Source organism: Pongo pygmaeus, chromosome Y (assembly GCF_028885625.2).
Source record: "Pongo pygmaeus isolate AG05252 chromosome Y, NHGRI_mPonPyg2-v2.0_pri, whole genome shotgun sequence".
Lineage (NCBI taxonomy): Eukaryota > Metazoa > Chordata > Mammalia > Primates > Hominidae > Pongo > Pongo pygmaeus.
This window is the reverse complement of record NC_072397.2, coordinates 3,932,523-3,959,592: the sequence shown is the minus strand read 5'-3', so window position 1 is coordinate 3,959,592 and position 27,070 is coordinate 3,932,523. Positions and strand designations below refer to the sequence as shown.

The 27,070-nt window shown below is 35.9% G+C and overlaps 1 protein-coding gene across 5 annotated transcripts in view; it reads right to left on the bottom strand.

The window, feature by feature from the left end:
- The window catches only part of USP9Y (ubiquitin specific peptidase 9 Y-linked), a 199,623-nt gene that overhangs the window by 8,242 nt on the left and 164,311 nt on the right, over positions 1-27,070 (bottom strand). For all 5 annotated transcript variants that reach the window (XM_063660974.1, XM_063660973.1, XM_063660976.1 and 2 more), the window contains 9 exons: positions 18,920-19,093; positions 14,733-14,874; positions 12,172-12,922; positions 11,647-11,770; positions 10,323-10,545; positions 9,604-9,733; positions 6,304-6,489; positions 5,675-5,895; positions 5,501-5,589 (listed from right to left, as the gene is read on the bottom strand). In XM_063660974.1, the coding sequence (XP_063517044.1) occupies positions 5,501-5,589; positions 5,675-5,895; positions 6,304-6,489; positions 9,604-9,733; positions 10,323-10,545; positions 11,647-11,770; positions 12,172-12,922; positions 14,733-14,874; positions 18,920-19,093 (2,040 nt within the window). The remainder of the gene's footprint in view (positions 1-5,500; positions 5,590-5,674; positions 5,896-6,303; positions 6,490-9,603; positions 9,734-10,322; positions 10,546-11,646; positions 11,771-12,171; positions 12,923-14,732; positions 14,875-18,919; positions 19,094-27,070) is intronic.

The window sequence follows — 27,070 nt, the reverse complement described above, 5'->3', positions numbered from 1 at the left end:
ATTTGCTGTTCTGCAATATTTGCAATTCTGCAGCGCTGGTGATACCCAGGCAAACAGCATCTGGAGGGACCTCCAGCAAAGTCCAACTGACTTGCAGCTGAGGGACCTGACTATTAGACAGAAAACTAACAACAGAAAGGAATAGCAACAACATCAACATCAACAAAAACGACATCCACACCAAAACCCCATCTGTAGGTCACTAACATCAAAGACCAAAGGTAGATAAAACCACAAAGATGGGGAGTAACCAGGGCAGAAAAGCTGAACACTCTAAAAATCAAAGTGCCTCTTCTCCTCCAAAGGATTGCAGCTCCTTGCCAGCAACGGAACAAAGCTGGACAGAGAATGACTTTGACGAGTTGACAGAGGTAGGTTTCAGAAGGCTGGTAATAACAAACTTCTCTGAGCTAAGGGAGCGTGTTTGAAATCATTGCAAGGAAGCTAAAAACCTTGAAAAGGTTAGACGAATGGCTAACTAGAATAAACAGTGAAAACCTTAAATGAACTGATGAAGCTGAAAACCATGGCACGAGAACTTTGGGACATATGCACAAGCTTGAATAGCCACTTGGATCAAGTGGAAGAAAGAGTATCCGTGACTGAAGATCAAATGAATGAAATAAAGCAAGAAGAAAAGGTTAGAGAAAAAAGAGCAAAAAGAAACGAACAACGCCTCCAAGAAATATGGGCCTATGTGAAAAGACCAAATCTATGTTTGACTGGTGTACCTGAAAGTGATGGGGAGAATGGAACCACGTTGCAAAACACTCTTCAGGATATTATCCAGGAGAATTTCCCCAACCGAGCAAGTCTGGCCAACATTCAAATTCAGGAAATACAGAGACCACCACGAAGATACTCGTTGAGAACAGCAACTCCAAGAACATAATTGTCAGATTCACCAAGAGTAAAATGAAGGAAAAAAATGTTAAGGGAAGCCAGAGAGAAAGGTCGAGTTAACCACAAGGGGAAGCCCATCAGACTAACAACAATGGCTCTCTCAGCAGAAACCCTACAAGCCAGAAGACAGTGGGGCCAGTATTCAACATTCTTAAAGAAAAGAATTTTCAACCCAGAATTTCATATCCAGACAAACTAAGCTTCATAAGTGAAGGAGAAATAAAATCCTCTACAGACAAGCAAATGCTGAGATATTTTGTCATCACCAGGCCTGCCTTACAAGAGAAGGAAGCACTAAACATGGAAAGGAACAAGAGGTATCAGTCACCGCAAAAACATGCCAAATTGTAAAGATCATCAAGGCTATGAAGAAACTGCATCAAATAACGGGCAAAATAACCAGCTAACATCATAATGACAATATCAAATCCACACATAACAGTATTAACCTTAAATATAAATGGGCTAAATGCCCCAAGTAAAAGACACAGACTGGCAAATTGGATAAAGAGTCAAGACCCATCGGTGTGCTGCATTCAGGAGACCCATCTCACGTGCAAAGACAAACAGGTTCAAAATAAAGGGATGGATGAAGATCTACCAAGCAAATGGAAAGAAAAAAAAAAAAGCAGGGGTTGCAATCCTCGTCTCAGATAAAACAGACTTTAAATCAACAAAGATCAAAAGAGACAAAGAAGGCCACTACATAATGGTAAAGGGATCAATTCAACAAGAAGAGCTAACTATCCTAAATATATATGCACCCAATACAGGAGCACCCAGATTCATAAAACAAGTCCTTAGAGACCTACAAAGAGACTTAGACTCCCACACAATAATAACGGGAGACTTTAACACCCCACTGTCAATATTAGAAAGATCGAGACAGGTTAACAAAAAGATCCAGGACGTGAAATCAGCTCTGCAACAAGCAGACCTAGCAGACATCTACAGAACTCTCCACCGCAAATCAACAGAATATACATTCTTCTGAGCACCACATCACACTTATTCTAAAATTGACCACATAGTTGGAAGTAAAGCACTCCTCAGCAAATGTAAAAGAACAGAAATCACAACAAACCGTCTCTCAGAGTACAGTGCAATCAAATTAGAACTCGGGATGAAGAAAACCCACTCAAAACCGCAAAACTAAATGGAAACTGAACAACTTGCTCCTGAATGACCACTGTGTGATGAAATGAAGGCAGAAATAAAGATGTTTTTTAAACCAATGAGAATAAAGACACAATGTACCAGAATCTCTGGACACATTTAGAGCGTGTGTAGAGGGAAACTTATAGCACTAAATGCCCACAAGAGAAAGCAGGAAAGTTCTATAATCAACACCCTAACAACACAATTAAAAGAACTAGAGAAGCAAGAGCAAACACATTCAAAAGCTAGTGGAAGGCAAGAAATAACTAAGATCAGAGCAGAACTGAAAGAGATAGAAACATAAAAAACCCTTCAAAAAAAAAAAAACCATGAATCCAGGAGCTGGTTTTTTGAAAAGATCAACAAAATAAATAGATCGCTAGCAAGACTAATGAAGAAGACAAGAGAGAAACATCGAACAGATGCAATAAAAAATGATAAAGGGGATATCACCACTGATCCCACAGAAATAAAAACTACCATCAGAGAATACTATAAACACCTCCATGCAAATAAACTAGAAAATCTAGAAGAAATGGATAAATTCCTGGACACATACATTCCCCCAAGACTAAACCAGCAAGAAGTTGAATCCCTGAATAGACCAATAACAGGCTCTAAAATTGAGGCACTAATTAATAGCCTATCAACCAAAAAAAGTCCAGGACCAGATGGATTCACACCTGAATTCTACCAGTGGTACAAAGAGCAGCTGATACCATTACTTCTGAAAACTATTCCAGTCAGTAGAAAAAGAGGGAATCCTCCCTAATTCATTTTATGAGGCCAGCATCGTCCTGATACCAAAGTCTGGCAGAGTCACAATAAAAAAAGAGAATTTTAGAACAATATCCCTGATGAACACTGATGCAGAAATCCTCAAGAAAATACCGGCAAACCAAATCCAGCAGCACATCCAAAAGCTTATCCATCACAATCAGGTAGGTTTCATCCCTGGGATGAAAACCTGGTTCAACATATGCAAATCAATAAACATAATCCATCACATAAACAAAACCAATGACAAAAACCACAAGATTATCTCAATAGATGCAGAAAAGGCCTTCAACAAAATTCAGTAGCCCTTCATGCTAAAAACTCTCAATAAACTAGGTATTGATGGAACGTATCTCAAAATAATAACAGCTATTTATAACAAACCCACAGCCAATATCATACTGAATGGGCAAAAACTGGAAGCATTCCCTTTGAAAACTGGTACAAGACAGGGATGCCCTGTCTCACCACTCCTATTCAATAGAGTGTTGGAAGTTCTGGCCAGGGCAATCAGGAAAGAGAAAGAAATAAAGGGTATTCAATTAGGAAATGAGGAAGTGAAATTGTCCCTGTTTGCAGATGACATGACTGTATATTTAGGAAACCCCATCGTCTCAGCCCAAAACCTCAAGCTGATAAGCAACTTCAGCAAAGTCTCAGGATAAAAAAATCAATGTGCAAAAAATCACAAGCATTCCTATCCACCAATAACAGACAGCCAAATCATGAGTGAATTCCCATTCACAATCACTTCAAAGAGAATAAAATACATAGGAATCCAATTTACAAGGGATCTGAGGGACCTCTTCAAGGAGAACTACAAACCACCGCTCAATTAAATAAAAGAGGACACAAACAAATGGAAGAACATTCCGTGCTCATGGATAGAAGAATCAATATCATGTAAATGGCCATACTGCCCAAGGTTATTTATAGATTCAATGCCATCCCCATCAAGCTACAATGACTTTCTTCACAGAATTGGAAAAAACTACTTTAAAGTTCATTTGGAACCAAAGAAGAGCCTGCATTGCCAAGACAATCCTAAGCAAAAAGAACAAAGCTGGAGGCATCACGTTACCTGACTTCAAACTATACTACAAGGCTACAGTAACCAAAACAGCATGGTACTGGTACCAAACCAGATATATAGAGCAATGGAACAGAATAGAGGCCTCAGAAATAACCCCACACATCTACAACTATCTGATCTTTGACAAACCTGACAAAAGCAAGAAATGGGGAAAGGATTCCCTATTTAATAAATCGTGCTGGGAAAACTGGCTAGCCATATGTAGAAAGCTGAAACTGGATCCTTTCCTTACACCTTATACAAAAATTACTTCAAGATGGATTAAAGACTTAAATGTTAGACCTAAAACCATGAAAACCCTAGAATAAAACCTAGGCAATACCATTCAGGAGATAGGCCTGGGCAAGGTCTTCATGACTAAAACACCAAAAACAATGGCAACAAAAGCCAAAATAGACAAATGTAAAGTAAAGAGGTTCTACATGGCAAAAGAAACTACCATCATAGTGAACAGGCAACCTACAGAATGGGAGAAAATTTTTGCAATCTACCCATCTGACAAAGGGCTAATATCCAGAATCTACAAAGAACTCAAAGAAATTTACAAGAAAAAAACAAATAACACCATCAAGAAGTGGGCAAAGGATATGAACAACGCTTCTCAAAAGAAGGCATCTATGCAGGCAACAGACACATGAAAAAACGCTCATCATCACTGGTCATCAGAGAAATGCAAATCAAAACCACAATGAGATACCATCTCACACCAGTCAGAATGGTGATTCTTAAAATGTCAATAAACAACAGATGCTGGTGAGGTTGTGGAGGAATAGGAACGCTTTTACACTGTTGTCGGGAGTGTAAATTAGTTCAACCATTGTGGAAGACTGCGGCAATTCCTCAAGGATCTAGAACTGGAAATACCATTTGACCAAGTGAACCTATTACTGCGTATATACCCAAAGGATTGTAAATCATGCTACTATAAAGACACATGCACACGATTTTGTTTACTGTGGCACTATTCACAATAGCAAAGATTTGGAACCAAGCCAAGTGTCCGTCAATGATAGGCTGGATAAAGAAAATGTGGCACATACACACCATGGAATATTATGCAGCCATAAAAAAGTATGAGTTCATGTCCTTTGCAGGCACATGGATGAAGCTGGAAACTATCATTCTAAGGAGACTGTCACAAGGACAGAAAACCAAACACCTCATGTTCTCACTCATAGGTGGGAATTGAACAATGAGATCACTTGGACACAGGATGGGGAACATCACACACCAGGGCCTGTCGGGGGGTGGGGGCAGGGGGTGGGATAGCATTAGGAGAAATATCTAATGTAAGTGTCAAGTTGATGGGTGCAGTAAACCAACATGGCACATTTTTACCTATGTATCAAACCTGCATGTTGTGCACATGTACCCTAGAACTTAAAGTATAATTAAAAAAAAAAAAAAAGAAAAGAATGCAAATAAGTGGCATTTTTCCTTCATATGTTTTTAAAGACAGAACATTAAGCGGAGCATCAAAAGATAAAAAATGTATATGGCAAATGACAATTCCAGTCATTTCAAGAACTTGGGAAATTGTAATTATTCTGGTGGCAAAAGGGTATTCACCTGTGAGTCTGCCAGGAGTCCTCAATCAGTAAAATTTGCAAAAGCAGATCTAAATATGGCCGAAGTTCATAGGTATATGAATATGCAACCTACAAATAGGTAAAAGATAGTGAATTATGTATTTAAAAAAAATGAATAAAATTACGGATATATAAATGTTTATTTTTCTTTCACCTGCCAGAGAAGTTCGCTGAGGACAGTAGACGAGAACTGAGGATTCTCCCAAGAGCAAAAGCGAAGTAATTTGATGGTATCCTCTGAGTTACTGCAGTCTTCAATAATTTTCTTCACATAACTTGTTCTCACAAATAAAATGTCTGCCACATTCTGCTGAATTGGCATTATAGGCTGTGATAAATTAGGGTCACCGAAAGGATTGGGGAGAGGGGGATTACCTACAACAGATTTGTTGTCAATGAAAAACCAATAGAATTCCTCACAAAATTATAATAATAAATTTATCTTAAAAAATAAAATCTGATTTTAAATTAAATTAAAAATTCACCTAAATGGTCAGGTATATACCAAGATGATAAAATGCAAAAATATAAATGCTGACACTAAAGACAAAGTTTATCATTTTTACACTAAGCATTTCATAAGTACAGTAACCTATGTTTTAAAAAAAACTCCCTATTAAACATATGAAAAAGCTAAACCTTAAGAAATATAATATTCTAGAACATAGGCCTTCAGACTAATTTCATTTTTATAAATCTTCAGAGTTACTTTTTATCAAGTGCTACATAAAGCTACCATTATTTTTAAACTGCTGTAAAAAAAAATGGAACGTGCTACTTTACCATTGATTGAAGACTGCATTGTTGATGACACATTGCAACAACGAATCAGCTGAGACACTACTGAATACAACTTGCCTAATTCAGCATACTGATATTTGATTGGAGGACCTGGTCCTTCGTCTAAAGACACAAGCATAAAGGTAGCAGGTACATTCAATTTCAGAAGCTGTGTTTTTTCTGCCACACCTATAAAAAAGGACAGAAAAATAATATGTAAAAAAAAAATTAAGCTGGTAAGTACTGCAATAATTAAAAATTAATTATTATAGCTCTTTGTAAGTTATATTAAAAGCTCATTCTCTTTGCTTAGAATACAAACAATACAGGCAGAATGCTGACAGAACAGAAAATACGCTGATATAATTAAATAAGATACAGTATCATAACCGTGAAATAATGATCATGACTATGGCATTCCAGTTAGCCTAGGTACTAAGGGATAAGTATACTTTCTAGGGCCTAGAGAAGCTGGAAGGCCCTAGCTAAAGAATAACTTTCATCACAAGAAAGTAAGACAGAAACTAGCTGGGAATAGTGGCTTACACCTGCAATCCCAGCACTTTGCAAGGCGAAGGTGGGTGGATCACCTGAGGTCAGGAGTTCAAGACCAGCTTTTTCAACATGGTGAAACCCCATCTGCACTATAAATACAAAAATTAGCTGGATGTGGTGGTGGGTGCCTGTAATCCGAGCTTCCTGGGAGGCTGAGGCAGGAGAATTGCTTGAACCCAGGAGGCGGAGGTTGCAGTGAGAGGAGACTGCGCCACTGCACTCCAGCCTGGGTGACTGAGCGAGACTCCATCTCAGAAAAATAAAATAAGTAAATAAAAATAAAAGAAAGTAAGACAGAAACTAAATTAAATGAGCCATAAAAATTATTCTAGAAAAAGTTTCCATTCTAGGACGTTCCCTTACATGGCTTGTTTTTTGTAACTACATCTATAGTAATAGACGTATCCAAATGATTTTAGATGATTCCAAATTCTGGACATATGCATCCCACTACTGGATTTCTTTATATATGTATCCCATATGCTTTTAAAATGCAATCTGCTCACACAAGTCCTTTTTCCTTTATCAGAAAATGGCACTACTATTTTTTCAGTTCATCAAATCACACACTGGATGTAGGTCTTAACATCTCTTTCCTGCTCCACTTCAAGTATCAAAATACCAACTCCTGCTGATTCTGACTCATAAAGAGCTCCTGGATCTGTTCATATCTGTCTTCCATACTGCCAGTTTCCCTAATACAAAGCAGCCACAATCTTTTTCTATTGATAATTTTTAATACTTTCTTATCTTGGTCTATTGTAAGCCATTCTATGTTATAGACAGCGTGATGTTTTTAAGTTAAGCCTCTTGTGATCCTCTAGTGGTTCATTCATGCCCTCCTGATAATGTCCAGGCCACTTTACAAAATCAGAATAGCATAATTAGAGAATACTGGAAATCAGTCCTGCTATTCTGTATCCTTCACTGTATGAAGTCACACTGAATACCTCACACTGTGTCTAAGAAGCAAAGTTATGTCAATACTAAGCCTGCATGCACCATCCACTCTGTTTAAAAAATCCTAACCAACCCCTTTCTCCTGGCAAGCTGCTTCTTCCACCTTTAAAGGAAATATTCTTATTCATCATAGAAATATTAGCATGTTTGATTGTAGGGTAATGCCTGAGGCCTTACTGGGAATGTCACACAATGTGTTGCAAATGCATTGTCTCATTTTTCTGAAATCCAAAAACTTCTAAAACCTAAAACATACTGCCCTAATGACTTAAGAGTCATAAATTTATACTAATTCTTGGCAGGGAAAATTACCAGTAAGTTGTATTATAAACCATCAATGTGTTGTGTATGAGCAGCCAATATCTAAAATAAAATAGTTTAAAACAGGATTTTTGTGAGTGCATAAATTTAATACTTTTATATTTAAAATATAAAAGTGACTTCATTTATGTTTGTATAATATCTGCTTCTTACTCTATTACAAGTATCCCAGAATCTCATATGTAGTCAGGCAAGACAAAGAAAGAGAAAACATAGAGATGATCAGTGAAGGAAGAATAACTGATAAAATGTTCTTCCCGCTGAAGTCAAAGATTAATAACACAGATAACACTTTCATTAGAAGAATGCACGACTACCGAACTTAACTTTAGGTAGTAAGATATTTGACATTTTTAAGTTAGTTGAATAACTTTTAAAAATCACAAATAACACAGACATAAAAGTGTATATAGATACAGTTATCAAATTTAACTTTTAAAAATCGCAAATATCGTAGATATAAAAGTGTATCTGCTAATTGAGTCAATCCTTCAAAAAACGTGATCAAATACTTATCACTAACACTAAAAGTTTAGTCAATAAATTTTAATTATATCAATAAATTAGTAATTGTGAAATATTGTACTAACACCTGAATAGCTGATATTCAAATTGGACAACGACATCTGTAATAGATTTACTCTTTTTTCCACACAATAAAAACAACATAAAACAACACTGAAAACACTACAGTGATTTTTGATGTGTATTCCTGGCAATCTATCCATGCATTCAACAATGACTGAGTTCTACTATGCAATCCCTACTCATTGCAAGAATTCTGCTACCTAGTTGAGGAGTAAGGCAAATATTTTAAAAACCATCAAAACACAATAGAATAAGCCAAACAGAATTTTTTAGGTAAGCATTCCAGAGGCACTCAAAAGAAGAAATAAATCGGTTGATGTGAGAAAAAGCAGGCTACCCTAAGAAAGATATACTGAAAATCACATTTCTTAATTGATGTTAATATTAATATCAACAGAAGAAATAAAGTGGATTATATATTTGTATTATTACTAATTTCAATTTAGTTTATTTTAACAAAACATATGTACATGTCAAATTCTTTAAAGAAATAATTCTTAAACCTGACAAGCAACACAAGCACTTGGGGTCCTTTAGAAATATGGATTCCTTATCCAAGCCCTAGGAATTCTGATTCAGATGGTGTGGGATATGACCAGGAAGCCAGTATTTTTCAAAAAGCAATGTTAAGAGATAACATCAATCAGACAAAGTATATGATCTTAAAGATTACCAGAGAAATAAGTGCATAAATTACCATCTAATATGAGAAATGCCATTAAAGTTTCACAGAAAATTTGCAATGCCTTTTAAGAATATGAATATGGTATATTGCTTCTACTTCAGAACAAATTACATGTAATCACTTGATTAAAATGTGCTTTCCATTTAATATTTAAAATTGAAACAATCATTAATATAGTTATGAAAAATTCTTACCTAAATTGGCATACATTACAAACAAATTAAAATATTGCTGTAAATGACGTCCATGCTCTGAAACTTCCCTTCTCAAGAGATTTAGTGTGGCTCTTAGTAAGTGGTCACTCAAGCTCAAGTTATCACATGCCTGTGAAAAACGAAATATTATTTTATCAGCATCAAGATGCAGAAACAGTTTTATTTGCATACAAATGGTTATGTTCGTATACAGAGCAAATCTTTCTGGAAGAAAATTATTAAATATAGTTGCTCTTTGAGAGAATGAAGAGCTCAGGTAGACTTCATTGTAGATCTTGTATGTTACTATAATTATAAAACAAACAAACAAACAAAAACTCTGGCAACTTCAACAGAAGAATTTAAGTGGATTATTTATTTACATTATCACTAATTTCAATTTCATGTTACAGTGTTTCACTAAAAAGCTTTTAGCCATTATAAAAGTAAATCTTAAAAATGTAAAACTTAAGGATTTACTAAATAACTAAATAATTGAATACACAAAAGGAATGTATTTTCTTTTTCAGAATGCCCAGCAATCACTACTGCCATGAAATAATTTTACGAACTCACAAGTGTCATAATGTATGTATGAATTTGTTTATGGCGAATACATCAAAGAGAGGAACATAAATTTGCTGATATGAATTTGCAGAAACAGAATTTACTTCTAAGTATTTAATTGCTTTAAAAAAAAAAAAAAGCCGTGCAATTACCTGACTAGGTCCTGGAGATGCAAAAGGAGAAGGACAAGACCCATCTTGCAAGGAAAAGTGCGCAATAAACACTATAAGTTTTGCAAATGCACCCCTCACTTCTGCACTAGGGCACTCCAGAAGGTATTCAGAGAAGCGATTTGATACATTAAAAAGGACATTATGAGTAAACCAAAAACGTACATTCTTGCTGTGACGGAGGAGAATGCACAGTGCATCATACCTAAAACAGAAACATCTATGAACGTCAAATTTTAGTGATGTGTTTATTTTGCTTGCTATATTGAAGAAACAGATTTTTATGAACCAAACAACGATCTGAGATGTTCTCTCCAATTAACAGTCAGTTGGTTTTAGTACAAATATCAGATTGATAAAGCTGTGTGACTTTAGTCCCACAGAGTCAAAAAAAAAGAATGAAATACGAAACATATGTAGCTCTCTGCAAATCCATGATCAAACTCTCCCCAGTGCAGTAACATTTCTTTAATATCTTTCAATGTGAGCAATGCTAAGAGTTGTTAAATCAAGGTATTATATGTATTCCATACTTTTATAATTAATAGTAACTTAAAACTACACAGCCATTTTAAAATTGTCTTTTTTTAATTTTTAAAGAGGCAGAGTCTCTACTGACCAAGCTGAAATAAATGCAATGGTGCAATTATAGCTAACTTCAGCTTCAAACTCCTGGGCTCAAACGATACTGCCTCAGCCTCCCAAGTAGCTGGCTCTACATGAACAAGCTACTAGGTCTAGCTAATTATTTTAATTTTTTTTGTATAGACGAGATCTTGCTATGTTGCCTAGGCTAGCCTCAAACTCCAGGCCTAAAGTGATCCACCCATCCCAGCCTGTGGTGGATTAGGTGGATCCTAAAGTGCTAGGATTACAGGTGTGAGTCACCACACCGAGCACCGAGGTAATTTAACTTTTTGTTGAGATGAGGTTTCACTATGTTGCCCAAGCTGGTCTTAAATTCCTTGGCCTCTTGAAGTGTTGGGATTACAGGTATAAGCCACCACACCTGACCTAAAAATCATCTACCTTTTTAACTATAAGTGAGAATTTCATCTTGTAAAAATAAAATAATTAAATGATGAAATAGACTAACATGTGATACAAATTCACAGGAGGAGGAGCCAATTTTTAAATAAAGGCACATTTAATTTATCTCATGACTACTGCCAAGATTTTTATTCTATATTTTAAATTTGAAATGATATTTTCATGGTTAGGAAAAAATAAAACAGTTAGGAAAAAATAAAGAACCAAGCAACTGTAAGTTGCTTCAACTATAAGAATGAAATCCAAAACCATGTACCAGTCACTGGCAGGACCACGAACTATTTTCTTGGTGTGAAATCCAGTGGTAAAGAGGAATCTAGCAGCAAGCTGAATGCTAATCATAGTAATTTCTTCTGCTTCAGGCAACAAATAATCCTGCCCTTTAAATAAAAAGTACATATATGGTTAAAAACATTTTTATCTTCAAACTCTATGTTAAAAAACCTTAGTTAGTTAATTCTTAGTGATTATCTTACCACTTCCCTAACCCATATTTCAAACTGAATGCTTGAGTAAAAAATAGTAATTACTACAATAAATGCTTTTCTATATTTCCATATATTAAGAATCACTGTTCAAAGGTACAGATACCATAAATTTTTCATTTTAAAATAACTAAACCAAAAAAGCCGACACATTCATATAAAATGAGGTTAAAGATTCTATGAAAAAATAAAAGAAAACTGAAGAAAAAGATAAAACATATTTGATGCCTGTAAGAAATCCTAGAAGCCAAATAAAAACTGTTCTTTATTATTAAGAAGCTACTTCCAAAGCTTACCTGGAGCAAGGTTTAAATAAACACCATTACATGTAAGCAGTTTTTTCACAAACTGAAAATATTCTAAACTATATTGCATTCGGTTATGCATAAATTGCACATTTTGTTTCCGTACACTTCTCTCAATGGCTGGTGACATAATGATCTGATGGGGTCTTGCAATAGTTAGCTCTGATATATATCTTATCATCTCATCATCTTCATCTATCATATCCATTTGTTCATAAAAAAGTATGTAAGCATTCCACCACCTCTTCTGCCGCCTATATGACATGCGCTTCATCATGTGATCAAATACTTCTCCCATGTACTCTCCACCAAAACACTGATTTTTCATTTCTTCATCATCATCCATTTTGCATTCTGTTACATCTCCATCATCAAATTTATACCAGTGATCTCTCTGATCATCTTTACCATTCCTCTGAATGATGTAAGAATAATAATGCCCACCGCTTGCTTGACCACTGTGTACAAGCACTCCTACAAGTCTGTACTTTGTGCCTCCTGTAGTTTCATTGTCAGACTGCTCTTTCTGTTCAATCAACCGATTTTCTGAGTTTACATTATCCCTTTCCAGCTTTGTAACACCTGCTACTGTGTAAGGTCCCATATCCAGCTCTCGAGGAAATTCAAAATAATCATTGAATTTAATTGCACATTCTCTTTCCCAGTCATAGTCAAATCGTTTGAGTTGGATAGCAAGAACCCGAGGCAGTTTTTTAATTAGCAGGCGCTTTACTGTGTCAACCTATAATAAACAGAGAATATAAACAAATGTTCTCTTGTAACCAGAACAGAAACTAAAATAATTTCATGTTAAAGTTTATGATCTATTTAAATTTATTTATAAGCAGATGAGTAAATAATAATAAATACCATCAGGGTAATTATGTCATAACTGACTTAAACAATCCTTACTTACCAAAGCTAAAAATATATAAATATACTCATCCTTTGGTATCTGTAGGGCACTGGCTCTAGGACAGCCATAAATATCAAAATCTGTGTCTGCTCAAGTTTCTGATTTAAAACGGAGCAGTATTTACATATCATCTACAGACATCGTCCTGTATAGTTTAAACCATCTCTACATAACCTACTTAATACAATGTATTAAGTATGCTATGTAGATGGTTATTACACTGTAATGGCTTTTGAATTTATATTACTTTTTATTGTAGTACTGCTGTTTTTTGTTTTCAAATATTGTTAATACATGTTTAGAGGAATTGGTGTTTGCAGAAGCTGTGGATATGAAAGGTCCTTCTTTTCTTGCAAACTGGAAAACACTACTGATAAAGACACTGATGGCTATGTAGTTCCATATGGCCACTATTACTTGACTGTGTTACTCCTCTGATGTTTTCTTTTATGCTAATGAACAGAATTTGCTGTGAGTAAACTGAATACATATGATAAGCAATTTTAATAGCAGCTAATATTTATATCACTTAAAAACCAGGTAATACACTAAGTGCTGCACACATATGAATGAATTTAATCCTCACTGTCTTTTAAAAAGGTACTACCTATATATAATTATTTTAAAACATGTGGATTAAGAGTAGCAGAAAGGGTGAGAAGAAATTGTCCCAAGTGTCAGAAGGGTAACAGGCAGTATGGCTTTATAAACAAACCACAATCTAAGTGGTGCGTAAGTTCAAGACAATGCAGGCAGCTTGAAAGTGAGGGGATTTGAAGGTAAAGGAAAATATATACATTATTTAATATACAATACCTTAAAAGACATGTTATCATTCCATCTCCCAAACTAAGTGCCAGAGATAAAAATTAGCTGGCTAGGCCCAAAAAATGAAATCTGGGCTGGGTGCAGTGGCTCATGCCTGTATTCCCAGCACTTTGGGAGGCCAGGGCAGACAGATCCACGAGGTCAGGAGTTCAAGACAAGACTGGCCAACATAGTGAAACCCCGTCTCTACTAAAAATACAAAAAATTAGCCGGGCGTGCTGGCAGGTGCCTGTAATCTCAGTTAGTTGGGAGGCTGAGGTAGGAGAATCGCTTGAACCAGGAGGCAGAGGTTGCAGTGAGCCGAGATCACGCCATTGCACTCCAGCCTGGGTGACAGTGCAAGACTCCATCTCAATAAAAAAAAAAAAAAAAAAAAAAAAATTAAAAAAATGAGATCTGTTTGTGAAACTACACGTGGTTGTGAAAATCTGATGTAACCCAATAAAATTAGCAAACTTCCCTACTTCAAGAGAAAACTAGAGTAAGAAAATAATGTTTTCTCCTACCAACTCTTCAAGATTGAAGCATTCAATTGCAATTGATTTCAGGGCAGAGATGGAAAAACTTGTGAGATTCTATGACTTTCAAAATTATTCACCCAATAAAAATGTTTTCTTTTTCCTAGTCTGGCACTGTATTTTGTCAATATTATTTTGCTTTAAACCAGTTATCATCTTGACTACCTCTCTGCTACCACTGTAACAGCAGAGATAAAGCAGAAGTTAATTTTGAAGAGAAGCATAAACAACTCCAATGTTTTCCTATTCTGTTCAATGCAATCATTTTTCAAAAGTAAAAAAAAAAATACCTTCTTATCACATTTTTCACAACGATAAGCATTTGCTCCTTCCAATAAATCTCCTTTGATATACTGTTCCAAAGAATCAAGAAGATTTTGATGATTTCTAATATCCACATTCAAAGTTGTAAAAGATTCTTCACATTCATACCTAAAGATATTATTAACGAAACAAATTAAAAGAATGTATTCTATAGGTTTAGTTTTTTTTTTTTTTTAAATCTTTTAGAGACAGGGTCTTGCTCAGGCTGGAGCGCAGTGGCACAATCATAGCTCACTGTAGCCTTGAACTCCTGGGCTTATGCCAGGGATCCCCAGCCAGTACTGGTATGGGTCCTATTGGGAAATGGGCTGCACAGTAGCCAGTGAGTGGTGGGCAAGCTGGTGAAGCTTCATCTGTATTTAAACCACTCCCCGTGGCTTGCATTACCACCAGAGCTTCATCTCTTGTTAGACCAGGGACAGCATTCGATTCTCAAAAGAGCAAGAACCCTACTATGAACTACATGTGAGTGATGTAGGTTGCGCACTCCTTGTAAGAATCCAAAGCATGATAATCTGTTACTGTCTCCCACTGCCTCCAGATGGGACCATCTAGCTGCCAGAAAACAAGCTCAGGGCTCCCACTGATTCTACATTATGGTCATTATGGTGAGATGTATAATTATTTAATTATATATTATAATGTAATAATAACAGAAATAAAGGGCATAATAAATGTAAGACACCTGAATCACCCGAAAACTATCCCCCTATCCACAGTCTGTGAAAAAAATGATCTTCCATAAAACTGGTTCCTCGTGCTGGAAGGTTGGGGACTGCTGCCTTCGGTGATCCTCCCACTTCAGCCTCCCTAGTGGCTAGGCCTACAAGTGGGTATCAACATGCCCAGGCAAGTTTGTTTTTTTTTTTTTTTGTAGAGATGGGTTCTTGCTGTTGACTATGCTGGTCTTCAACCTCTGGGGTCAAGTGATCCTTCTGCCTCATCCTCCCCAAGTGCTAGGATTACATGTGTGAGCCATCATGCCCAGCCTGGTTTCTAAATCTTATCCTTCCGGGGGCCGTGGCTCATGCCTGTAATCTCAGCACTTTGGGAGGCCAAAGCAGGCGGATCACCACAAGTCAGGAGTTCATGACCAGCTTGGCCAACATGGTGAAATCCCATCTCTACTAAAAAAAATATATATAAAAATTAGCCAGGTGTGGTGGCACACGCCTGTAATCCCAGCTACTTGGGAGGCTGAGGCAGGTGAATCACTTGAACCCAGGAGGCAGAAGTTGCAGTGAGCTGAGATTGCACCACTGCACTCGAGTGCCTGGGAGACAGAACAAGACTCCGTTTCAAAAGTAATAATAAATACATCTTTTCCTTAATTGTGAACTTGATGAAAAATACATATGTAGTATTTAACACATGATGTCAAGTATATTAAGCATACAATGTTATTAATAGTAACATCTTTTATCAGTTGCTTATTTTGTACTGGACACTGCATTAGATTCCTTTTAGACACAGATTATAGCTCATCTTTACTTTCATAAAAGCTACGTTAGAGGTTATATCCATCCCTACTTTAAAGCTAAGACAATGGGGTTGAGTAGGGAAGTCAAAAAGAATAATTTGATACAGTTTATTGGTGGAGTGATGCTTTGAAAACCAGCTTGTCTGGCTTTACCTCTTAAGTTCTTTATGTTCTATCACACTATGACACATATTATCTGTTTAAATAGTAATTCATGACGAGGTAAAAATAAGAATCAAGCTCTAAAAAAAGCCTATTCTAAATATTAATGAACTTTATTTTTAAGTGTCCCTCAATTTCTGTCATAAACACTTTCCTAATGTGTAAGTTCAAACACTTATTATGCTTAAATGCCTCTGGTGTTCTTGTCTATAAAGTCATAAACATAAGCAGAGAGCCAAGTGTGGTGTGGCATTTGCCTGTAGTGCCAGCTACTCAAAAGGCTGATGTAGGAGAGGGTCACTTGAGGCCATGAGTTTAAAGCTGTTGTATGCAATGATCACACTTTTGAATAATCACTATACTTCAGCCAGGGAAACATAGTGAGACCCTGTCTTCAATAAATAAATAAATAAATAAGTGGAGTAGAGAGTAAATAATGCAGGACTGAGTCAGCATCACAGATTATGGTAATTTTCTACAAACTCAGAAAATGAGACGGGGAAGGCACGTCAACCATCAAATCCATTCATCTAACCAATATTTTCAAAATGTCTAAACAGTATCTCACTCTCTTGCACAGTCTAGAGTATAGTGGTGCGATCTCGGCTCACTGCAACTTCTGCCTCCCTGCTTCAAGCAATTTTACTGCCCCAGCCTCCTGAGTAGCTGGGATTTACAGAAGCCTGCCACCACGCCTAGATAATTTTTTTGTATTTTTAGTAGAAATGGGGTTTTACCACATTGGTTAGGCTGGTCTTGAACTCCTGACATCAAGTGATCTGCCAGTGCTCGTGTCCCAAAGTGCTGGGATTGTAGGTGTGAGCTACCACCCCTGCCCAGTTTCTCACAGTTGGAAACTTTTGATTTATTCAGGAAAAACAAGACAGTCATAAAAATAAAATTACATTTATAAATGACTTATGCAAGTTGCTTTTGATCAGGAACCACCCCACAGAGGAGAATAAGGCTATTTTAGAGAATAAAAATATTAAAAGATACTACAATTAAAAGTGATACTCTGGCAAGCTGTAGTGGCTCATGCCTGTAACAGGAGGCTGAGGTAGGAGGAAAGCTTGAGCCTGGCGTTTGAGTCCAGCCTGGGAAACATGGTGAAAACCTAATTCTACAAGAAATACAAAATTTAGCTGGGTGTTATGGCATGTGACTGTAGTGCTAGCTACTTAGGAAGCTGAGGTGAGAGGACTGCTTGAGCTTGGAAGGTTGAGGCTGCAGTGAGCTGTGATTGTGCCCATGCATTCCAACCTGGGTGACAGAGTGAGACTCTATCTCAAAAAACAAAACAAAACAAAACAAAACAACACCCAATGCCTTATAATATAGAAGTCTTGGGATGCTAATAACAAGTTTAGTTGGAATATATATTTTATTTATGCTACTGATATTTTTACTGTTTCCTGTCTTGTCAAATCTTGCTAAGTGTTTGATGTGCAAGCATATGTAACACTTCTCAAGAACAGTAAGAATTGAGAGTAATTTAAGTCATTTAAATGTTACTTCCTTGGGAGATATGTTTCAAAACCCAAGAGATGGCTAAAACCTCAGATAGCATTGAACTCTATATACTATGTATATTCTATGTTTTCTTCCTAAACATACATACTTAAGTTTGATTATGTTTAATTTATAAATGATGCACAGGAATAGATTAGTAGCCGCTCTTAGCCTTTTCTTTGGAGTATCTAAATTACCAGAATATTACTAACTAAAGTAAGAGGTATTTGAACTAAATTGTGTGATATCTTTGACAGTCAATCTGACAACTGAGACAGCAACTAAGTAGGTAACAGGCACAGAGACAGTATGGATATGCTGGAAAAAGGGATGATTCACATCCTGAGAAGGACAAAGCAGGACAGCCCCAGATTTGACCACACTATTTAGAATGGGGCACAGTTTAAAACTTATAAATTATTTATTTCTGGAGTCTTCCACTTAATTTTTTTTTTTTTTTGAGAGTAGCTGGGATTACAGGCACATGCCACCACACTCAGCTAACTTTTGCATTTTTGTAGAGGTAGGGTTTCACCATGTTGGCCAGGATGGTCTCAATCTCCTGACCTCGTGATCCACCTGCCTCGGCCTCCCAAAGTGAACAATGATGTGGAAACTGAAACCATGAATAATGGGTTACTACTCCAGTCTTGCCAATTATCTTTGGAAGTTCCATCTAAATATTCTGATTGCTCGTTAGAACATAAAAAGAAAATGTCTATTTAAAGAATAAGTGTAGATTTATGGAAAATGCCATTTTAAGACATAGCGTAAGTAAGACAAAGCAAACAAGAATGAATTGAGGAAGTAATAAAGTACTAACCAAATGTTCCTGGGAAGAAAAAAATCAGAATAGTGTAGTATGCATATGAATGTAATTCATTCATAGTCCTAGGCTTTTGGTACACTCTGCTTTTATGTAAGTACTAATGAAAGATTTACACTATTATTTAAAAAAAAAAACACGAAGCATACATTAAAAACATAATTAGCACCTACCTATGTGGGCAGCCTTGGCAGATCTTCTGATCAGCAAAGGAGCCTCCTAGGACTTTACTTAGTATAGCTGGGTGTCCTAAAGCTTTTAAAGCTTCATCTAAACTATCCACCAAAGAATTAAAAAACTCTAAGGCATCATGTTGTTCACGGAGATTAACAGGTTCACCCCAAAGCCTAAGAAGGAAATGAAACAAAATGAGTTATGTAATACGTGCCTAGAATATCCATATTTTATAACAACAAAAATAACAATGACAAACATAAGCTGAGATTTTAAGCCATATAGAAAGGAGAAATGTACATTATGTTTGCAGAGGCAACATAATCGAAGTGCTTACAGTAATAATGATACCACATTGTCAAAAAGTTATCATAAATGGTGTGACTAAGCTGGACAGTAGGTTTAGAATAATGTTTGCTTTGTAAAGCACAGTATATTCAAGCACTTTCAATTCAAGTAAAAAATGACATTTACATGAGAAAGAACCTAATGCTTATGTGGATTCTCTAACTACTGCCTTAAAAGTTTATTCTGCTTATTTTTGGTGATATAGTGAAAAGATCCTACCACTTAGTTACCATTGCTCATCAAAGCAATTTTTCCAAGTGAAAAGTGAAGGTTTCTCTGTTCTAGAGTAAACATATTTTCAGTAATCTAAATAGGCATAAAAGATGAACCAATCCTAAGAAAATACCAATGATGAGTATACAAAATGAGAACTAATTCTGCTGAAAGAGGTTATTCTGGAAGCTATCAAGAACATCTAACAATATTTTCGTAATAATAAGCATCAGAAAATGTCATTTTTAGCAAAAGTTACGGCAATATTTTGAACCTGCTAAGGTGGTACACTGTGTTTTTCTTTGCGGTGAACTTTCACAATTAAAAAAATTGTTATAAATTTAAAAATAAATTTTAAATATTAATACATACAATAAAATTCACATACAATAGAAGGTACTCTGTTGAAGCCACAGGATGTGAGTTTTACAAATGGCAGCCAGCTGTGTAACCACCATAACTGGAGTATCAAACAATCTCTCAAGTACCTTCCTAAATTTCCTAATAGTAGCACTTTGTAAGCCAAATGAATCTCCTGCTATTAATTCTTGGCAACCACTGATCTGTTCTTCATAAATCTGGAGTAGCCTTTTCTAGAATATTATATACAGGAAAGCATATAGATTTAGTGTTTCCCTCCTTTTCATTATTGTGGTAGAGTTTACATAATTTACTTTTTATTCTTTTTAAAAAAGACATTAAATTTAACCAGGAAAAATGTAATCTGATAATTTAGAAGTATGATAGCAAATTAAAGAGAGAGGAGGACAGAACAAGTAGGATTCTTTATAAAACCAGGAGATTTTACTTTGTCAGTACAAATCAACAGGACAATGTAACTAATAAAGGGGTAAAATGCTAATGTGTTAGGCTTCACTAATACATAAAGAGAAATCTGGTACCACATCTGGAGTATTCATTCAACTTTAAGGCCACCCTTTAAGAATACTGATGAATGGGAATGTGGCTTTATTCTTTTGTTTTTAATTAATATTACTGTGGTAAAATAAATACAACACAGCATTTACTTTTTAAATCATTTAAGTGTAAAGTTTAGTGGAATTAAGAACATTCATGATGGCTGCTGTACAACCATCACCACCATCCATCTCAGACCTCTCTTCATCTTGCAAAACTGAAATTATACCTATTAAACAACTCCTAAAAACTTATTGACAACCTCTGAAAATCAGCATTCATTTGGTACTTATAAATACAATCTCACGTAAGTGGGATCATACAGAATTTGTGTTTTTATAATTGGATCATTTCACTTAGCATAATATCCTCCAGGCTCATCTATGTTGTAGCATATTACAGAATTTCCTTCAATGGTGAATAACGTTTCATAATATGTATATAGATTTATCAATTTATCAGATGATACAAACCAAAAATATTTTTACATTTATCAACTGTGAATGTCACGATGACTACTGAGTGTACACTAACTCTTTTAAGACCCTGCTTTCAATTCCTTTGGGTTTATACCCACCAGAGAAATAAGAGAAATTGCTGAAGCATATAGTAATTCCACTTTTATTGATTTATTTTTGAGACAGTCTTGCTCTGTCGTCAAAGCCAGAGAGCAGTGGTGCAATCTTGGCTCACTGCAACCTCTGCCTCCGAAGTTCAAGCGATTCTGCTGCCCCAGCCTCCTGAATAGCTGGGATTACAGGTGTGTGCCACCATGCCCAGCTAATTTTTGTATTTTTAGTAGAGATGGGGTTTCAGGCTGGTCTCGAACTCTTGACCTCAGGTAATTGCCCGCCTCCACCTCCCAAAGTGCTGAGATTACAAGTGTGAGCCACCACACCCAGCTATACTACTTTTAACTTTTTGAGGAACCACTATATTGTTTTCAACAGTGGCTGTACCATTTTACAATCCCACCAATAGTACACAAGGGTTTCAATTTTTTCACAGCCTCACCAGCAGTTACTATTTTTATAGTGGTCATTCTAACACATCTAAAATGGTATTTCAATATAGTTTTGTTGTGCATTGCCTTTATGATTAGTAATACTGAACATTTTTATATGTACCTCTTAGCCATTTGTATGTTTCTTCAAAAAACGTTTATTCAAATCTTTTGCTCATATTAGTCTGTTTTCACACTGCAGTTAAGTAGTGAAACTGGGTAGTTTATACAGAAAAGTTTAACTGACTGGGTTCCACATGGCTGTAAGGAAGCAAGATGGAGAGGCCTTAGGAAACTTAACAATCATGGTGGACAGGGAAAGGGAGGCAAGCACATCTTATATGGCAGAACAATATAAATCTTTCACCACCTTGGTTAAATTAACACCTAAGTATTTTATTTTTTGATGGCTATATAAATGTTTTCATACTTTCTTTTTGGGACTGTTTACTGTTACTGTATAGAAACGCAACTGATTTTTGTGAGACTTTGCATTCTGCTACTTTGCCTAATTCAATTATTTACTCCAACAGTTTTCGTAGGAGTATCTTCAGAAATTTATACATGTAAGATAACAGCATGTGTAAATAGAGATAATTTTTCTGCTCCTTTTCCAGTGTGGATGCCTCTTCTTTTTTCTTGCCTAACTGTGCTGGGTAGGACTGCCAGTAGTATATTAAACATCAGTGGTATAAGTGGGCAGCTTTGCCTTGTTCGTTATCTTAGAGTAAAAGCTTTATATTACAAATATGCTTGCTCAGAGTTTTTTATATATGGCTTTTATTAAGCTGAGGCAGTTTCCTTCTGTTCTGTATTCACTGCATGTTTTTATCATGAAAGGCAGTTCTGTTAAATGCTTTCTCTAACATCTCAACTGAGATGACAATGTGCTATTTTTTGCTCATTTATTAAAGTGGTGTATTACAATGATTAGTTTCACATGTTGAATCATCCACATATTCTTAGAATAAACCCCATTTGGTCATGATATAATATTCTTTTAACATGCTGCTGAATTGGGTTTGCTAGTATTTTGTTGTGGAATTTTGCATCAATGTTCATAACGGATACTGGTCTATAAATTTTCTTGCAGCATCTTTGTCAGGCTTCTATATGTTAGATGTAGATTTGAGGCTTTCCTTTAGCATAATGAATGTGAACCTTTAACTCAGCTCAGTGTGTCAATAGTTTAATCCTTTTTCTTTGCTGTGTTGTATTTCACCATATGAATGTACCAGAGTTTACTTATCTATTAGCCATTCAAGGGACAAAAGTTGTTCCCAAAATTGCTGGGACACAAGCAATTTAGCACTGCTGATAAAGCTGCTATAAATACCTACGTACAGGCTATATCTTAGTCTTCAATTCATTTTGGTAAATATCCAGGAGTCAGCCTGCTTAGTTGTACATTAAGTTTATGAATAAGTTTGTAAGAAACTGGCAGTTTCCCAAAGGATCACAACTTTGGAAAATTTTATCAGTAATGGTTGAGTATCATGTACTTCTGATCCAAACCAGCACTAGAAAAAAACAGGGGTGTAGTTGTATCTGTTGTGGTTTTAACATAAAAACCCCTAATGAATAATGATGTTGAATACAGTTTTATACCATTTATCTTCTTTGGTTAAGTTTTCAAATATTTTAAGAATTTTAATTATGTACTTTTTAATACTGAGCTAGGAAAATTCTTTATTTTGTACGTATTTCCCAAATATTTTTCCCATGCTATGCCTTTTGATTTTCTTAATAATGTCTTTGGAAGAGTATATGGCTTTCCTTTTGATGAAGTCACACATATCAACATTTATGAATTATCATCTAAATATTGTTTGATAACAATTCAAAGTGACAAAAGGTTTTTCTTCAATATTCTCACATTCTAGGTCTGAGTTTCATTTTGCGTTAAATTTGTATAAGGCACAGGTTGAGGTTCACTTTAGGGGAAAGGGTATTAATGCCCAGTTGTCCCAGATCATTAAAAGCGAAGACTTTGTATTCTCCCCCTAAGATGGGGAAAAATGCAAAGTCTTTTCATTAAATGATCTGGGACATTAGCCATATTAGTATACATTATTTTCCAAAGCTACACATGGTATTAATCTTTGTGCCTATCCTTTTATTAATGCCATGTTTTAATTTTTGTGGCTTTAATGGCAGTCTTGAAATCATGCAGTGGGAGTTCTTCAGTTTGGATCATTTTCTTTCCCAAATTGTTTTAGCTTTCCTTGTCCTGTTTCCTTTCATGCTAATAATTGGTAAATTAATATGTAAATATTCTGATACAAAACACAGGTCTATAAATCAATTTGGGAAGAACTGACATGTTAGCAATATTTCATCTTTCATTAAAGGGATAGTATGGTACCTGCCATGTTCCTGTGGGGAAAAAAATAGTTGTGGGTTTTTTCCTATCAATTTTTACCTTCTTTGATCTCTGTAAGTTTTTTTTTTGAGTGTTCAGCATTCAGAAGCTGCAAATAGTTTTCGATGTTGTTGGGTATTTTGTTTGTTTTGGTAAAGAGTGTGCATATGCAGTAAACAGAAACATAAAGGATAAATTATAATAACACACATACACACACAGCCCCTTGTAAAATCACCTCAATCAAGATAATGAATGTATACTTACCTGGCAGGGGAGATACTATGATCACAAAAAGATGATGAATGTATCCAACACTCAAATAATTTTCCTTTTTAACCTCTCCATTTTGCCCCTGCCATCCCATTCTTCCTGTCTCAAGCAACCACTTTGTGCCTTCTGCTAGTTAGAGTATTTCCATTTTCTATAATTTTAATACTAATACAATCACACAATATCCACCATTTCTGTCTGTTTTTTTTTTCCATTCACCATAATGAATTTGCATTCAACATGATAGCTGTAGGCTGTTTGCAGATGCCTTTTATCAGGTTTTCTTTCATTATTAGTTTTGCTGATGTTTATCAGGAAAATCTATTTTGTCAAATGTTTTCTTACATTTACTGAAGTGATCATGTAAGTTTTCTTTTTAGTTTGTTTAATGTAAGTACATTAACTGATTTAAACCAACTAAGCTTTCCTAAAATATATTCCACTTTGTCATCAGGTATTGTCTTTAATATTGTTCATTTCAACTTCCAAAATTATTTTTAGAAACTGTGCATCTAACACCAGAAATGTGGTCTGTAGTTTCAGTATTTTTAAATGTTTGTCATATTTTGGTACGAAGCAAAGTAGTTCTTGAAGAATCTTAATAAAAACTTTTTTATTTAGTTTTACGCCATCATATCTTCTAATGCCTTTTTTTTTTTTTTTAATTTCCCTCTCCTGTTTTGGGGAAATTAATTAGACCATCTAAGGTTGTCCCACGGCTCAGTGATACTCTTTTCTTTTAGAAAATCATTTTACCCTTGTGTTTTATAACGAATACATTTAATAGATTTTTTTCTTCTGCAGTGTGTTATCAGCTGTTAATCTCATTTAGCATCTTTTTCTTTTCTTTTTGAGACGGACTTTCACTCATTGCCTAAGCTGGAGTACAATGGCATGGTTTTGGCTCACTGCAACCTCCACCTCCCGGGTTCAAGCGATTGTCCTGCCTCAGCCTCCCAAGTAGCTGAGATTACAAGCATGTACCACCACACCTGGCTAGTTTTCTATTTTTTGTAGATACATGTTTAACCGTGTTGGCCAGGTTGGTCTCAAACTCCTGACCTCAGGTGATCCACCCACCTCAGCTTCCCAGGGTGCTGTGATTAAAGGCATAAGCTGCGACCACGCCCAGCCTTAGCATATTTTTCATCTAAGTCTTCGTCTGCAGAGCTTTGTAGTAATTTTGCTTATCTCTAACTTTTTGAACATATGAATATACATTACAAAAACTTTTAAAAGTTTTTATCATTTAACATCTGAGTCAGTTCTAGGTCAGGTCCACCTATTTGTTGATTCTTCGCATGGTGGGTCATATGTTCCTGCTTCTTTGCATGCCTGATAATCTTTGACTAGATGTAGATATTTTGAATTTTACCTTACTCAATGCTTGATATTCTGTACTCTTTTAAACTTTCTCTAGCTTGGTTTGAGATGTAGTTTGATTTTCCTGTTCACACTCTAAAGTAGTCAGAAACAATGCATAGTATAGGAATAAGTATTCCTTGGTACGGAACAAGGCTTTTCTAGATACTCTACACCCTGTGAACTAACAGTTTTTCTAATGTGGCTGGGAGGAACAGCTATTTTTCCTGTTCCTATGAGAATTTAGACTGTTCCCTCTAATTCTTTCATGTGTTTCTTTCCTTACCCCAAATTGTTTCCTGACTTACATGTAGTGCTTAGTTCTCTCTTGAATATTCAAGGATAAATAAAGATTACTAGAATTAATGCAGCTCTCCGATGCACTATTACAAACCTTACATGCTTTAGTCTCCCTGGATTCTCCACAGCGTTTCCTCAAGTCAGGAATTCCATTGGTCTGACTCAATGTCCCACCCTACATTGTACTCTAACTAAGGCTACTGCAGGGCTCTCATTTGTTTCCTATCTCAAATAGGAAATTATTTCCTAATGTGCCTTCAACACATTAGGCATCAGACAAAAAAGAATAATATTTCTTTTTTGTCTGATGCCTAATGTGTTGAAGCCATAATGTACTTTATCTGTATATTTTTAAAAAATTGTTTCACCAAAGAAGGCAAATTAAGTCCAAATTACTTCAAGCTGACAAGAAGTAAAAACATATTGTTTTCATTTTTTGGCACTACTCTAAAGTTTCTTTCTCTATCGCTTTTTTTTTTTTTCCAAGTTCATTGGTTTCTAGTACTTCTGTAAAATCTTTGCTTGTTTTGGGTTTAATTTACTATTTTCTCCACTGTATTTTTTTCTTTCCTTTTTTTTCATTTTTCTTTTTTTTAAGATAGGATCTTGCCCTCTTGTCCAGGCTGGAGTGCAGCGATGTAATCACAGCTCACCACAGCCTCAACCCATCGGGTTCAAGCGATCCTCTTCCTTCAGCTTCCTGAGTAGCTAATACTACGGGTGTGCACCACCATGCCCAGCTAATTTCTGTATTTTTAGGAGAGATGGAGGTTTCACCATGTTGGCCAGGCTAGTGTTGAACTCCTGGGCTCAAGTGATCCGCCCACCTTGGCCTCCCAAAGTGCTGGGATTACAGGCATAAGCCACCATACCTGGCTGCTCCCATAGTTTTAAGGTAGAAAACAGGTTAATAATTCCTACATGAAAATATACTGTTTACTGGCCTGGCATGGTGGCTCATGCCTGTAGTAATCCCATCGCTTTGGGAGGCTGAGGCTGGTGGATCACCCAAGGTCTGGAGTTCGAGACCAGCCTCACCAACATGGCAAAACCCCGTCTCTACTAAAAACACAAAAAATTAGCTGGGCGTGGTGGCAGACACCTATAATTCCAGCTACCTGGGAGGCTGAGGCAGGAGAATCACTTGTATCTGGGAAGTGGAGGTTGTGGTGAGTCGAGATCACATCATTGCACTTCAGCCTGGGCAACAAGAGTGAAACTCCATCTCAAAAAAAAGAAAAGAAAATATACTGTTTACCATTCAACTATTCCCCACTAATTTTGGTAATCAGTGAATCTTTCATGCATCAGTTATTACTGTGATGCTCTAATGGTGTTACTCTATTTCCTTCATTTATTTACTTATTCAGT